Source organism: Calidris pugnax, unplaced genomic scaffold (genome assembly GCF_001431845.1).
Source record: "Calidris pugnax isolate Ruff unplaced genomic scaffold, ASM143184v1 scaffold9, whole genome shotgun sequence".
In the NCBI taxonomy this organism is placed as follows: domain Eukaryota; kingdom Metazoa; phylum Chordata; class Aves; order Charadriiformes; family Scolopacidae; genus Calidris; species Calidris pugnax.
The window spans coordinates 4,043,957-4,058,722 of record NW_015090778.1 but is presented as its reverse complement, the minus strand read 5'-3'; the positions used below and the strand labels follow the sequence as shown (position 1 = coordinate 4,058,722).

Sequence of the window (14,766 nt, the reverse complement as noted above, 5' to 3'; positions counted from 1 at the left end):
AAAAAAAAAAAAAAAAAAAAAAGGTTGTGTGTGTGTGAGCTAGAAAGGGTTGTGCTTAAGCTGCAGCTTAAGACATACAAACAAATGGCGGTAGATATAATTTTTGCATTCATCATTTTTTTCAGGCGGTTTTGGGGTTGCAGCAAATCACACCCTCACACTCATACATCACTTCTGCGGCAACGGCAAGAAGGAGGGACTTAAAAGACAAACTGATGTCACTTGACCCACTTGTGAGCTTTGTGCTCCCCTTCAGAGAGGTGGAAGCTGTGGCACCGAGGGAGCAAGTGGTCCAGGCTCACAGAATAAGCCAGTGGCAGAGATAGGAATGGGTCCTGTGTGGGTAACGATTCCATATTGACAAATCCAATTGATTTTAGAAGGAAATTAGTTTATGGAAATGTATGGAAATATCTGATTTTCTGGCTTGCAGAGCTTTGTAACTGCAGTGTGATAGAAACACAAAAGAAATATCTGTAAAGTTACAAGAGAGGAAACACAAAAAATGAATTCAAGACCATTTTCTCTGCGATGGGAAGAGACAAAGTCACAGCTCACGCCATGGGTTGCAGAGATGATGTAAAGATTTTCCAGGTGCACAGCCCACCTTGTTCTCATGGCTGACGCACAGCAAAGCCAAAGGTTTTGTGAGGGCACCCCAAATCCTCCTGTCCCACTGCAGGAGTTCACCCCACCAAGCCGAAGGACCTCATTAGGAATCCCATTGCCCTAAACTTCCCCACAGTCAATGAGGGAAGAGCGAGAGCGATGCCAGCCAGGCATCTGCAGAAGAGAAATCAGAACCTGGGAGGGCTAAACGGTCCTCCAGATTTACCGCAGTTCACATGCTGCTGCCATGTGAACCCAGGGCTGAAATCACTCCGGCGGCTTTTACAGGACTCCTGAAAGCTCCTTTGTGGAAGCAGAGCTGACTGAACTGGCCTTCAGGTCAAGGAAAAATCAAGCGCTGGGTGGGATTTCCAAGAGTGTTTGGCCGGAACCTCACCCCGCTCCCCTTTGAAGTCAGCAGAATATTTACCGTCGACTTCAATCGGGGAGAAATCAGGCCATTACCCAGCGCGTTTGAAACGCTCGCCCCTAACGATGCTCCGGTTCCTTTGTACCTCCCTGCTCAAAGGCAGCCTGCTGCCTCTGTCATTAAAACACAATCCCAGCAATTGGTGAGCTAACGCAACGAGCCCAGTGTGCAGGCCCCGGAGGCACAGGGAAATTATAACGATTAAACCACGTGAATCTCTTAAACATTACCTTACAATCGCTCTGCCGGCCACCATCACCTCAGGCAATCAGGGACCGGTTCTCTTCAAAACTGCATCTCAGTGATCCCTGCCACGATGCAGGCTGCAGGTGGACTCTTCACGCTGCAAACAATGAAAGAGCAAAACAAAAGTGTACGTTGAAGTAGCTGAAATCAGAAAGAGCAACAATGAGGAAAAAAGCCATCCAGCGCAGACAAACATCGCGTCGCCAGGGCAGGCAGGATTGAGTCGCTACTCTAAAGATCAAGGGAAGGAGCTCATCACTGCTCTGTAGACATCTCTTGCACCTCTAGCCCGTCTTCGGCTCTGCTGCTGAATGAGTGCGGGGAGAGGAGCACCCTGGTCACACCACATCTGGATTTAGTCTCCTTTGGGCACTTCACGTAATGGCCCCAGTGGCCCAGCAGGGATTTACTAACGCTCTGATGGCCATCGTCTGGGTTCAAGCAATGCAGCCCATATGGTGTCATGCATCTGGTGGTAAAACAGTACAGAGGGCAAACCAAAATGAAAGAATTCCCCTCTTGGAAAGCCTTAATACACCCAACTTACCTGGTAGGGGACTGCTCCTGGCAGAGGTGACCCTTGGAGCATGGTTAGAGGACAGGCTGTGCGACAGCCAGGGCCCCGAACAACCAGCAAAGCCAAACGAAGGCAATAACTCTTCAGCTAAAAAGAATTTTGTCCTAATTTAGATTTAAATTCCAAGAAGACAGAATTGACGCTAAAAGGATTTCATGATATTTGCAGAAATGGAAATAGTTCCATTTTGTGAAAATTAATTATTGTTTATAGCGAAGTTTTGGATACCAAACCCTCGGAGGAGCTTTGGGACTTCCAGGTTGTCTGGAGAAGCCAACGCTTGTTGCCTGATGAAAAGCCCAGTCGCTGGGAGCTGCTCTGCATCTCCTGGAGAGGCTCCCAGCCACAAGGAGGGCTTCCAATCGTCGACAGATTCAGTGGTTTGGTAAAGTCTCAGAACGAAGCACAGACCCAGGCAAATCTCACAAACTCTCAGCTCAGACCTCAGCCACTGAAAGGTTCATAAACTTTCTAAAAGGGTCGGCTCAGAGTGATGGTGAGATGGTACCTTCATCCTGAAGTCATGGGGAATTAAGGTTTACAGTACAAACCAGGAGAAACCCTGGGTTTTCAAGGAAAAGAGATGACAGCTGGGGGAGGAGGGGGTTAAATCCAATTAGCACAGCAGGTTAAAACCTTACTGTTTACATAAGTTGAATCACATCACAAACAAAAGCAACGTGACATTTCTATATTGAACTAGCTTTTTGCCAAGCAAATGGTGCCCATGGGGTTGGAAGCAGGGTCTCGGGAGTCCAGCCTTTCATGGCTGCTGCTGTGTGATACCCAGCAAGTGATTTCCTCCCAGCTTTAAATTCCTAAAAGTAAATAAGGGAGGTTAAATTAGGGTCATTTGCAGACTGAAGTGAATCTGTGCGATGGGTTTAATAATATTCATTAGCCTCCTACATGTGGAACTAAATTAACCCACGTTCCTGGAGAAACATCACTGGCTTTGGTGAAAGACGTGCTGAGGACTCAGCCCGAGCAGACGCCAGCCCCACACCTCGCTTTTGTTCTGAGCTTTCATTCAAATGGAGCTGTATCCAAGCAGAAAAACTGAAAATCACAATCACAACCAATGTACCAGGTCAGCTCTGAGGTTTTCATGCTACGGCTTGTACAGCCCCAGCAGAGCTGCAAGACACGGGAAGGTCTCCATTTGCACCCCATGGATTGGGTGGCAGAGTTTTCCTAAAGTGCTGTTCCTGAAGGCAGCCACGGAACTACCCAGGAGCTATGGAAACCTGCAACAGAACGAGGTGCTCACGCCTACCTGCTGTACCCGTGCCTCTGTGGTAGGGGTTTCCCCTCGTCCAGGAGGTGACAGTGCCCTTGTCCACCCTCCACACCTCGCGAGTAGACGACTGAGAGGGCCTAAGAAGAAAAGTGCCATACCTGTGCGTTGGTGGAGTAGGGGTTTCCCCATGCTCAGGAGGTGACAGTGCCCTTGTCCAGCCTCCACACCAGGTGAGTGCCCAACAGGAAAGGTGTGGGATGAGCAGTGATGCCACTATGGCTGTGAGTCCTGTTTCTTGGCTTTCCAGGCTGCGGATCTCCCATTTCCCTGACTCCAAAGCTGGAAGAGACTTTGGGAGGGGACTTAGACCCTCCTGCTCTAAGGCAGGATGAACTCATTCCCAACATTTGACCTTTGCAATCTCGACAATCCAAAGGTACCAACTCCATGGCCTCCCCAAATTATCTATGGGATATCTAGGGCTTTGCTTCTGAAAGAGAGAGAGAGAAAGAGATGGACCAGTGAAAGACAAGGCTCTGAGCCCAGCTTTTCCCCATATCTCACTGATAACTGGTTGATTGTCTTCCTTTGTACCCTCTTTGCCTCTTGCTGTGCTGTTTCAGACAGAATAAACCTAGCAATAATGAACCATCATCAAACTGGCAATTGCTTCCTGCCCGGCTTACGTTAGCAGAGAAAGAGAAAGCAAATGATGATTAGTCGTATGTCTGCACTCAAAGATAAAACCCCCGAGCAGAAGCCATCTGCCGAGGCATAAAATAATAATTCCGGCGCTGGCCTTGTCTGAGTGCAATGCCATCAGCTCTCGCCGAAACCCAACGCGTGGCAGGCCTGGTGCTGAGCTATAGCAGGTGGCCCATAACCCTGTAATAAACTCCCTGACATTATTGATTTTTTTTCCCCCCCAAACCGAGCCCTTTTGTCGAACTACATTAACTTCTGCTTACTGAGCATCTGCACGTGAGGTGGAACACACACAAACCACCGCTCGTTTCGGTGAACCATCGCTGCTCCGACTGTGCCCCCGGCCCCCCGAGCCCCTCTGTGCAGACCAGTACCTGCTCAGATGGGCTGCTGCAAAAAGTCAAACCCTGCACATGTCAGTTACAGGCCCTTCCAGGGAACCCCGGTGAAAATCCTGAGAGGGGGGGGAACTGGAATATGTTTCCCCTGCCAACTGTGCATACGAACAGCCCCCAAAATAGGACACGGGCACGTCGTCGTCATCGCACACACAGAATCACATGGGGTTGGAAGGGATCTCTGGAGATCATCTAGTCCAACCGCCCTGCCAAAGCAGGTCCACTCAGAGCAGGTCACAGAGGAACGTGTCCAGGTGGGTGTGAATGTCTCCAGAGAAGGAGACCCCACCAGCTCCCTGGGCAGCCTCTTCCAGGGCTCTGCCACCCTCAAAGTGAAGAAGTTCCTCCTCATGTTTAGGTGGAACTTCTTATATTGAAGTTTGTGCCCATTTCCTCGTGTCCTATCCCTGGGCACCACTGAAAATAGTCCAGCCCCATCCACCTAACACCCACCCTTTAAGTATTTATAAGCATTGATCAGATTCCCCCTCAGCCTTCTCTTCTCCAGACTAAAAAGACCCAAGTCCCTCAGCATCTCCTCATAAGGTCGTAAGACCTTCAGCCCAAATCTGCCCCTGCTTGTACGAGTGTGCCTCCAGAGGATGTGTCCAACATACCGTTAGTTTGACATTTGGAGGTGCATCCCACCAAAATCCAGCTCCCTTGGCTGGCCCCATGGCCAATGTGAGTCACCCACTCTTCTCACAGAGGTGGGAAAGCACCAGGCTGGGCTTCCCAGCCATCCCCTGCGCGGGTCCTGCCGGGGCTCCTGGGAGCGGGCCATTGCTCGAGGGGGGAGGTTTGGCCCTTCGCAGCCCAAGGCAAGCTAAATCTGAGGTCGAGGCACGGGCTGGGTTTCTGTGTGGGTCTGGAAGCAGCCTCACTGCTGGAGGCAAGCGGTTGGGAGCTGAGCTCCAAAAGGGATCTGGCAACTATGTTCCCCCTTAAACGTCTGGCTGTCGGCTTTAAGTGCAATAAGCTTTACTTACAGACCTGAGCATCGCTACCTTCCAAATGAGATGGGTCATTTTAAAAGCTGTTTTTCTGTTCAGGCACTATGTTTTCATCTGTGCATGGAGAAGGAGCCCTCTAAGGAGTGTGGATGGTGGCGGTGGGGCAGAAGGAGAGCGTGTCCCTGGGGCACAGTCAGGGTCCCTGTGGGCAGGGCAGGTCTCGGAGCCCTGTTTGGAGGAAGGGGCTGGCCATGCCTGGAGCTCATACCAGTCCTGCTGTGCCCAGCTGCCTACATAGAGGAGCAGGGAGGCTTCAAGGACTTTACACTGAGCTCGAAGGCAGAAGAGCTCCAGCAGAGATAGGGAGGTCCAACCTGCAGCCCCTGGCCTTGCCTCTCCTGGCGGTGGGTGCCACGGGCACCCATCACACCCCCATCACAGCCAAATGCCCGCTCCGGTCGTGAGCCCTCACCTCAGGGCTCTGGATGCCACAGTGAGGAAGCCACCACCCGGCAGCGATGAATCAGAGCCTGGAGAGGGGGTGGCTTGTGCCGGTGCTGGCAAAACCAGCCGCGAGTGGCAGCCGGCCCAGGCAGCACGAGAGGCCGCATCGGGAAGGGCCCCTTGGCCGAGGCAGAGATCAACAGGCCATGGGAGGTTTCATGTTGTGGGGTGAGGGCTCCTGCCAAGAGCCCTTCCCCAGGAACACCAACAAATCCACCCGCCGGCCACTGAGTAACTCCAGATGAGGACTGCTCCTTTCGCCTGATAAATGCAACCAGCAGCTTGCTGTTCCTTTGGCAGTGGTTTAAGAAAAAAAACCACCAACACCATTAGACTTTCCTGCACATCAATCACATTTCCCTCCTCGATTAGAAGGGGGTTCACACTCAGCAGAGCAGAGAAGAGAAGGGACAGCCCGTAGGAGCTTGGAAAGAGTAAGAAAAAGGGCAAAGAAATCATCACTAATGACAACAGCAATGGTTAAACCAATTCTGGATCAACAGCCCTAACCAGGACCCTGGGCAGCCTCAGAGGGCTCTTCAGGACTGTGGTGGAGATGGATGGACATCTGTGGAGCACAGGCTGGTCGGAGGCCGTGTGTCCCCACTGCTGGGAGCAGAGCCAGGATGTGGCTTCGTGCCATCAGGGCTCAGGTTTGTCCCTCTGCGATTTGTTCACAGAAATGGAGAATATGGATTATTTTATGTCTTATATTAAAGACAAAAAATCCACGAAGCTCTATAAACAAGAAAGAACAGAGAATGCTATATCCAGGGTCCTTCACAAAGACCCCCATCCACAGCTGGTGCTGGCTGGTGGTGTTCTGGAGTACCCAGTCAGATCCACTGAGGTCAGTGGAGTTAAACTAATTTAAACCAGGTGAGAAAACAGCCCTCGGTGAAACCCAGGAGATATTGAGTGCTCTAGGCAGAGCCTGCCTATCCATGTTGGGACAACCAGGGTCCGTGCTGTCCCTGAGCCAACCCAGGGCAGCCTGCTTAGGGATGTCCTCTCCTGGATGGGCTCCTACGGTTGGGTAACAGCAAGTCTGGGATGTCCTGGCAGGGACAGGGCAGCTCTCGAGGGTTACTCAGAGTCCTCACTGCCTCCTCTGACCTCAGGAGCTGCCTGCCTGCATTCAGGGGGATATTTATGGCGCTGTTTTCCTCTCTCTCCTGGCTGCCTTCGAGTGGCCAAGGGACTGATCCTTCACGGGGCTGAGCACTCCCTGTTCCTGGAGCCATGGGAGTCAGAGCGTCTGCCCAGTTTCCATTGGATTAGGCCAGGATTTGATTCCCTAAGAGACGTCCTATGCCGAAGTTTTGCTGAGGGCATGATTCCTCAGTTAACACAAGTTTCCTGTGCCTCATGTGACCCAACAAAACTATCGCTGTCACTAATGATAATTGCTTTTGTCCTTTTTCCCAAGCTCCTGTGGGATGTCCCTGCCCCTCTCTGCTGTGCCACGTGCTGACCTGACGTTTGGGGTGACAATACATCAAATCCAGCCATTCAAATGGCCTTTCCTTGAGCGACCCCACTGACCTGCAATAGGGACACAATTAAATCAGCTGAGTTTCATGCCCTGTGCAACCACTCCTTCCCCCAGGCTCATTAACCTGTTGTCCCTCGAGCTCCACCATCCTGGCCATCATGCACTGAACATGGTATCTGGGTGCTGAAAGCAGAAAGCTGTGGTCGGACTTACCTGTCCCAGGAGAATATCCCTCTGGACGGAGAAGGACATAGCAAAGCAGAAGACTGCTCCATCTGTCTGATGCAAACCAGTGTCTGATTGATCAGAGCCCCCACTCTGCTCCTCCGCAGCCGAAATGTGCCTCTGGGCAAAGGGGATCCTTGGTCTGGGAGGGAGAAAAGACCAAGATAGTGTTAGTCCTTCCTCCTTGGAAGGGAATCCCACCTGGGTTGGGCCCACGCTGGTGTGTCTCTCACTCAGCATGGCCAAAGCATGCAAGGAGGTGACTTTCTGGTGCCAGGAGAGGAGATGGAGGCTGCAAGAGCACCATGGACCAAGGGGGTAAAACAGCCCCAAAAGTCTCAGGATGGTAGGGAAATATGATTTATCCATGGCTTCATGGTGGGAAGCCCATGGACTGAGGGCAAATTCCCTGCTCGTACTGCAGCTGTTGGGGTGAGACCCCCCACACCCATCACAGCATCTCCTCCAGCGCCCGGGACACCCGCGCTCTTTGAGCCCCACATACAGCTGGTCTCAAAGCTTATCTGTAGTCAGTTTTACAATATAAAGTGTCTTTGTTTAGTCAACAGAACCACTAATACATGTGATTTTGTTGTTAATAGAGCTGTAAGAATTTTAAGTACCTCTTGGGAATGTGTCATTTTTGGTTGGCTTTTTTAGGCATCACAGGGTGCTGCGTTTGTCTTTGTAAACAAGTATTGAATAAAACATTTTGCGCACAGCCGCACTTTGTACAAGTGTCATGCAGGTTTCTAAAGTTTCAGAGAGAATAAATCAACTGCAAACTGCTGCCTGGCGGTTGACTTCGCTCCTTATAAATAGCTAATTTGGACAACTTCTCTCTGCATGTCATATGAAATTCAAATACTGTGCATATCGTTAATGCGGTCACACAAATCAAAGCTGCTAGAGCCTCTTTTATAAGCCTGGGTTGCCACAGAATTGCCACAGCTGAGGGCAGATGGGCTCCAGGATGCTCTCCCTTCCTTTTGGAGATGATCCTTGGGAACCACCAGCAGGTCACTGTGCCCCACTGCCTTGCCCCAGAGGAGTAGCAGGAGCCCCATGGCTTGAGGTATGGTGGCCCAGTTCACTGCTGGTTGTACTGGTCGGCGGCCATCATCACTCAGAGGAGAATTCGGCCCAAAATCAGCCTCAAAAAACAAACCTTGTTTAATAAACCCAATGGAAAACTTCACTAAAGCAAGGGTTGATTGCACTGGGGTCTGTTGGCTTTGCCCAGCACCGGGCAGATTCTCAGCCATCCCTCCTCCCAAAGCACAGCGCCTGGTCCAGCCCTGCCCAGCCCCACGTGGGATGCAAACTGGTCCTACCTGGTCCTCCCAGAAGGCTCTCAGCACCGTGCAGGATCCATCCCAGCTCAGCCCAAAGGCTCTAATCCTGGAAGGTGCTGAGCAACTCCAACTTCTGCCACTCGTCTCTGGATTTTGGCACGTGTTCAGCATGAGCAGGATCAGCTCCTCGCTGTAATAATCAGGGAACGAGGAACTCAGCTTGACTGAATTTCCCCCCCGCCCCCCAATGCAAAAATGCTGTACATTCCTTTATGCAGGTTTCCATAGAGTTGAACTTCTACTATTTTTTTGTTGTGGCTGTTAAAGGGGTCAGCAATGCACTGTACAATGGGATCTGGCCGTCAGGAAATGTGGAGGAATTCAAGGACACTTTTAACATCTTGCTGGTGGGGTTGGAAGGCAGCATTAAACCCAGCATCCTGGAATTCTCCCCACCAAAAGAGAAGAAAAAAGCCCGGAGGGACCCTGGGAGAATTTATGAAGACATACTGCTTTGTCGATCCTAGTTTTAAATAAGTTATTTCTTCCCTACTTCCTTTGTTAAAATATGATATTCTAGCTTTAATTGCTTCAATCCTATTACTTGTTCCTTTTAGCAAGTGATTGTGTAGCCCCTTGCCATGGGGAAATCCCCTGACCACGGGTCCGTGCTATTTAGACAAGTACTCTTTCAGAAGTAAATGCCATTCTTAGCATAGGGAAGTACTTTAGGTCTAAAGGGGTTAAGAAGGCCTCCCTGCATTCAGAAACATGCAGGGGTCCCACCGTGCCAGTTCCAGCCTTTTAAACTCTTTCCAGCTTTTTTTTCTTGCAACAAATCTGTCTGACTGCCACCAGGACATAGGAAGCGTGTGCCTGTCAAAGAAATCAAGTTTACTTTTTCTGACTTGTTAACAGAGGCAGGGTATAAATAGAGCTAACTCTGCTCAGACTATTAGCATTTCTCTTAAAATAAGGGGGTAACTTCCTAGGACCTTTAATCCAATGAGGTCCAGACCAAATCGCACTATCAGCAGAGGCAGCAAAGGAGCTTGCTGAAGTTTTAACAGAAGTCAGGTGCATTTGGGTTCCTCGAGAATTTAAGGCTTACCAAAAAAAAAAAAAAAAAAAAAAAAAAAAAAAAAAAAAAAAAAAGGCAACCCCGAGGAAAACAAGAACTACCTCCAGCTCGGTCACTGCCATTGCCCTGGAGAAGTTCTGAGATGTTGTTGGTGCTGTTCACTCGGTGGATGTGGATCTTGCTGGGGAAGAGCAGTGTCCTCTTGCTTCTGGAGGTCTCCCTGAAAGGGAGAGCCCTACCTCCCATCCGGTACTCCCACGCGGGGATATGCCCCAATGACATGAACCCCAACCTGTGGGTAGACGCCCAGAGCACTTGCAAGAGGGAGTGCGAAGCCGATCTGGTGAGTGATGCGCATTTTTATCATCTCTCCGCGTGGCGGGCGAGGGGGCTTCTCGGTGGGTTTGTGTGCACCCCAGCCCGCTCCCGTGGCGGATGGAAAGGGCTCGGCGCACACAGCACACGTATTTAATTGACCCGTGACCTGTGTGAAATGGGAAAGGTTTGATGAGTTATCAGTTCAGCAGGGAGGTGCGTGGCAGCTGTCACTTACGCCGATGCGGGTACAGCGCTCGCTCTGTTTGATCATTTTCTTTGCTTTCTTGTCAAAAGAAACGTCTGAATTTGATCCTCCAGAACTCAGCATGCCTTGGGGCCAATCCATAGTATTTTAGCGGCGTCGTTGTGTTCTTTGGTGGTGGTGACCATCACTGATGCTTTATATTCCCAGGGGAATCATGTATGAAATCATTTGATTTAACGTGTAAAGCATCAGCCTTTGCTGCACTTGAAACACAAAGCGTGCTCAGAGTGCAAAACAGGGGTATGATTAAAATGACCAGGCAGATGTTCTCTGTGATGCTCCCAGCTCAGAATGTGCTCAGCTTACAACCCTAAAATTCATTTTTCAACCTGTCAGCACTGCCAGCTCAAGCTGGCATCTGAAAATACCTGCTCGTCCTGCCTCTGACATCACGTCCAACAGCAAAGCTCCTGCAGCCCAAACCAGGCTGACAGCAACGTGCACCAGGCAGGAAAAAAGTCATCGGGTTTATGTTGTTTCTGCAGTGCTAAAAGGAGTGCGTGGGGGGGAAAAATAGAGAAAAAGACTAGCCATCGAGTAAACAAAGAGATTTGCTCAGATGGATCCCATGTGTTATGAATGAAGGTGCTGTTTGTACTCTCACCATTCCCAAATAAGCCCCCTTTATTTCAACTACCAGGTGCAGCAATGAATATTAAACCACTTGCAAAACCCCAGCAGCAGCAGAGGACGTCATTTTAATAATTTACTGGCCAAAAAACCTGAAAGCCAGAAGCCACTGGCTAAAAATACTGGCTTTTGCCTTGTGGCAGCAGAGAAAGAGCTCTGGGACCTCGCAGGGAGCGAGTGGTCCACCAGCAGCCAAGGGCTCTGCCTCCAGCCTTGCTGAAGCCCTTGCTCCTCAGCCTCAGCCGAAAGCGTCCCCCGTTCTGGTTTCTAACTTTGCTTCTGAAACCTAGTAATGTGCCGCTGGAAATGGGGAAAGAGTTATGTTATTAGGTCATCTTTTTCCCAATAAGGAAAGGATACTGGACTCAGGGGAAGCTATTTAGTTTGGGAACTTGAAAAACACTTTGTTCTCACTTACGGAGAAAGCCGTTGGGTTTCGGGGGGGTTGCAGGGGTTTGACACACGGTGGAAGTGTGCCCCGGTGTGTACATGGTAGCGGTGTTCATGGTCCCTTAAAGCAATCCATAACAACACAGCAGCTGTGATCACACATAGCAAATACCTTTTCTGCACGGAAGATGAAAATTCTGCTAAAATTAACCACAATTTAGAGCTGACTGTAGCTGAGCCGGGGTGTAATAAATCACTAGAAGAGTGATGCTGCATTTGAAAATAGGACTAAAATAGGACAGAGAAGCCATAATGAGCTGTTTTGTGTTTGTTTTTCTAAATACCATAGAAAAATTATTTTTGGAGCAAGAATTTCCTTACTTTTGAGATATTCTATTATTTCCTCTACAATGTGAACAATTACAAATCCTTGGCAGTTTCACCTCCAAGAGCAGGCTGTTAGTCTCAGGGAATTCAAATAATACTTTACATACTTGTGTGGAGAATAAGAAGGATTACTGCCCACAGCCATATGATAAGACTTTCCATCCGCTCGTGTTTCTCAGGGCTTGTCCTCAGGCATTTCGGAGAGTGCAGAAGGGGGGTTGTTGGTTCGGTAGTTGAGAAGTCCATGTGACTCTAGGAAAGATTTATGATGAGGTTAGTGTTTAAGAAACAGAAATATGTTTTCCTTCTTGAGTCTTCTCCTGAAGCACTTCAGAAACTCGAGAGGGTTTAGACACCTCTCGGAAGATGCTGGAGGGATGTTCCTGCTCATTGCCAGTGGGGACACCGAGTTCTGGACCACAGACATCTGTGGCAGACAGGGTCCCCTGAACTAACACCTTGAAAGTTTCTGGGCTCTCTGCTTGCTGGGTCTCTAAAAAGGACTTTACTCTGTCCTCAGTAATGAGCGGTTCATTTTCTTTCCCTGCAGGAGTGCGAGACCTTTGAGAAGTGCTGCCCTAATGTCTGTGGAACCAAGAGTTGCGTGGCAGCTCGGTACATGGACGTCAAGGGGAAAAAAGGGCCGGTGGGAATGCCCAAAGAGGCAACCTGTGACCGCTTCATGTGCATCCAGCAAGGCTCAGAGTGTGACATCTGGGATGGGCAACCCGTCTGCAAGTGCAAGGACAGATGTGAGAAGGAGCCTAGCTTCACCTGTGCCTCCGACGGGCTCACCTACTACAACAAGTGCTACATGGATGCAGAAGCTTGCATCAAAGGCATTACACTCAATGTAGTCACCTGCAGGTACCATCTTACCTGGCCAAACACCAGCCCTATCCCACCAGAGACAACAGCTCGCCCTACTACTGCCTATTCCGAGACAACGGTGATTGATATCTTGCCGCCTGCTCTGGTGAATAACCCTGTCCATCAGTCAGTCTATGTGGGAGAGACCGTCAGCTTCCTCTGTGATGTTACAGGGAGACCCAAGCCAGAAATCACATGGGAGAAGCAGGTCGATGGGAAAGACAAAGTCATTATGAAGCCAAATCACGTCAGAGGGAACGTCGTGGTCACCAACATCGCCCAACTGGTCATCTACAATACCCAGCTCCAAGACGCGGGCATCTACACCTGCACTGCCAAAAACAGCGGTGGCCTTCTCAGGGCTGACTTCCCTTTGTCAGTCATCAAAGGAGAACCCACATCCAAAGAAGCTTCCCAAAACAAAACACATTTTCCAACCGATGAGTGCCTGAAGCAGCCAGACAGCGAAGACTGTGGGGAAGAGCAGACCAGGTGGTACTATGATGCAAAGAAAAACAACTGCTTTACTTTCATCTACGGGAACTGTAACAGCAACCTCAACCACTTTGAGACCTACGAGAACTGTATGTTAACCTGCATGAACGGCCCAATCAACATCTGCAACCTGCCAGCCCTCCAAGGTCACTGCAAAGCCTATGAGCCCAGATGGGCCTATAACAGCTTGACAAAGCAGTGCCAGTCCTTCATTTATGGCGGGTGTGGAGGCAACGAGAACAACTTTGAGAGCCGGGAGGCCTGCGAAGAGATGTGTCCCTTCCCAAAGAACACGCACTGCAAAGCCTGCAAACCCCGCCAGAAGCTGGTGACGAGCTTCTGCAAAAGCGACTTCGTTATCCTGGGCCGTATAACAGAGCTGACCGAAGACCAAGACTCGGGACATGCCCTGGTGACAGTGGAGGAGATCCTCAAAGATGAAAAAATGGGATTAAAGTTCCTAGGGAAGGAACCGCTGGAGATCACGCTTTTGAACATGGACTGGAGCTGCCCGTGTCCCAACATGACCACAGTGGATGGCCAGCTCATCATCATGGGAGATGTCCACAACGGCATGGCTGTCCTACAGCCAGACAGCTTTGTGGGGACCTCCAGCATCAGGCGCGTGCGGAAACTCCGCGAAGTCATCCACAAGAAAACCTGTGAGCTTTTGAAAGAGTTCCTAGGATTGCATTAACCTCCCTCACACGTGGCAGCCTTCCAGACCCGTGTGTTACGTAGGGCTAACAAGCGCTAGGCTAGTGCACAAACTAAACGAGCTCTTTGAAGATACACCGTAGGAATTATGCAGAACCCTTATTTTAATCCATTAATGATGCTTTAGCGACAACGTAGTATGGTCTTTGGCAAGCACGTAAAGCAGCAGCAAAAGGCTATTAATCTTGCATTGAAATCAATTCGTCCATATAGGAGTGCCATTTGACTAGATGACTCACTGCAGTAATTATACAATTTTTATGTAGCTTCCATCATAAATGACGGAATTCATAGCATTTGTTTAGCTAATTGGTACACAACTAGGTAATATATAATGTCAACTTAATCTGTCTCATTTACAGTATGGAAATGTTATGGTAAGTCATTATAAGTAAGTCACACTCTTGTCTCCTCATAGCAGCACTAAGATTTCAAGAGAAAAGCCTGTAAATTATTGTCTATATTTACAATTGTGCACATTCAACCAATCTATGCATTATGAATTTGCTTCTTTTAATTGAAATTTTCCTAGTTTCCTTTGGATTGTACCTCATTTTCAAATGGCAACTACTACCTATCTTGCAATCCTTACTGGAGAAAAAAAACTCCTTTGATCCTATGCCCAGGACAAGAGGTCCCTGTAGAAGCTCAAGGCACAGTCTCACCCTGAAATAATTACTTTTCTGTCACCAGAACAAGGTCAGCAAACACCCTCATTCCATTGCACTTCCCTATTTTTGGTTTAATCAATATATTGTCTATCGCTAAAAGTCCAAGGCAGAAGGACAGCGGTGTGCTGCCAGCTGCCCTGCTTTTGAAAATCCGTTATACCTGAGCATTTGCAGCAATCTATTGCTTATTTCCATTAGAAATCCCATTTTTATAGGTGAGAGAGTAAAGTAAGAGGAGCCAGAACAAAATTCAAACTAGAAAAGT

General features: G+C 49.3%; 1 protein-coding gene and 2 long non-coding RNA genes across 3 annotated transcripts in view; 1 reads left to right on the top strand and 2 right to left on the bottom strand.

Annotated features, from left to right (window-relative positions):
• Positions 1 to 2,591, bottom strand: part of LOC106893027 — a 4,543-nt gene extending 1,952 nt beyond the window's left edge. Inside the window, exons 1-2 of the long non-coding RNA XR_001412975.1 lie at positions 1,833 to 2,591; positions 1,270 to 1,382 (exon numbers count right to left, since the gene is read on the bottom strand). This is a non-coding gene — a long non-coding RNA (uncharacterized LOC106893027). The remainder of the gene's footprint in view (positions 1 to 1,269; positions 1,383 to 1,832) is intronic.
• Positions 2,592 to 7,376: 4,785 nt separating this feature from the next.
• LOC106893030 lies at positions 7,377 to 9,964 on the bottom strand. Its single transcript, XR_001412978.1, has 3 exons — positions 9,860 to 9,964; positions 8,717 to 8,867; positions 7,377 to 7,524 (listed from the first exon to the last, which is right to left on the bottom strand). It is a non-coding gene; the product is annotated as an uncharacterized LOC106893030 (long non-coding RNA).
• WFIKKN2 (WAP, follistatin/kazal, immunoglobulin, kunitz and netrin domain containing 2) lies at positions 9,879 to 14,427 on the top strand. The gene is made up of 2 exons (XM_014950605.1): positions 9,879 to 10,101; positions 12,299 to 14,427. The coding sequence occupies exons 1-2, from the start codon at positions 9,901 to 9,903 to the stop codon at positions 13,808 to 13,810; spliced, it is 1,713 nt and encodes a 570-aa protein (XP_014806091.1). The 5' UTR covers positions 9,879 to 9,900; the 3' UTR covers positions 13,811 to 14,427.
• The last annotated feature ends 339 nt before the right edge of the window (positions 14,428 to 14,766 follow it).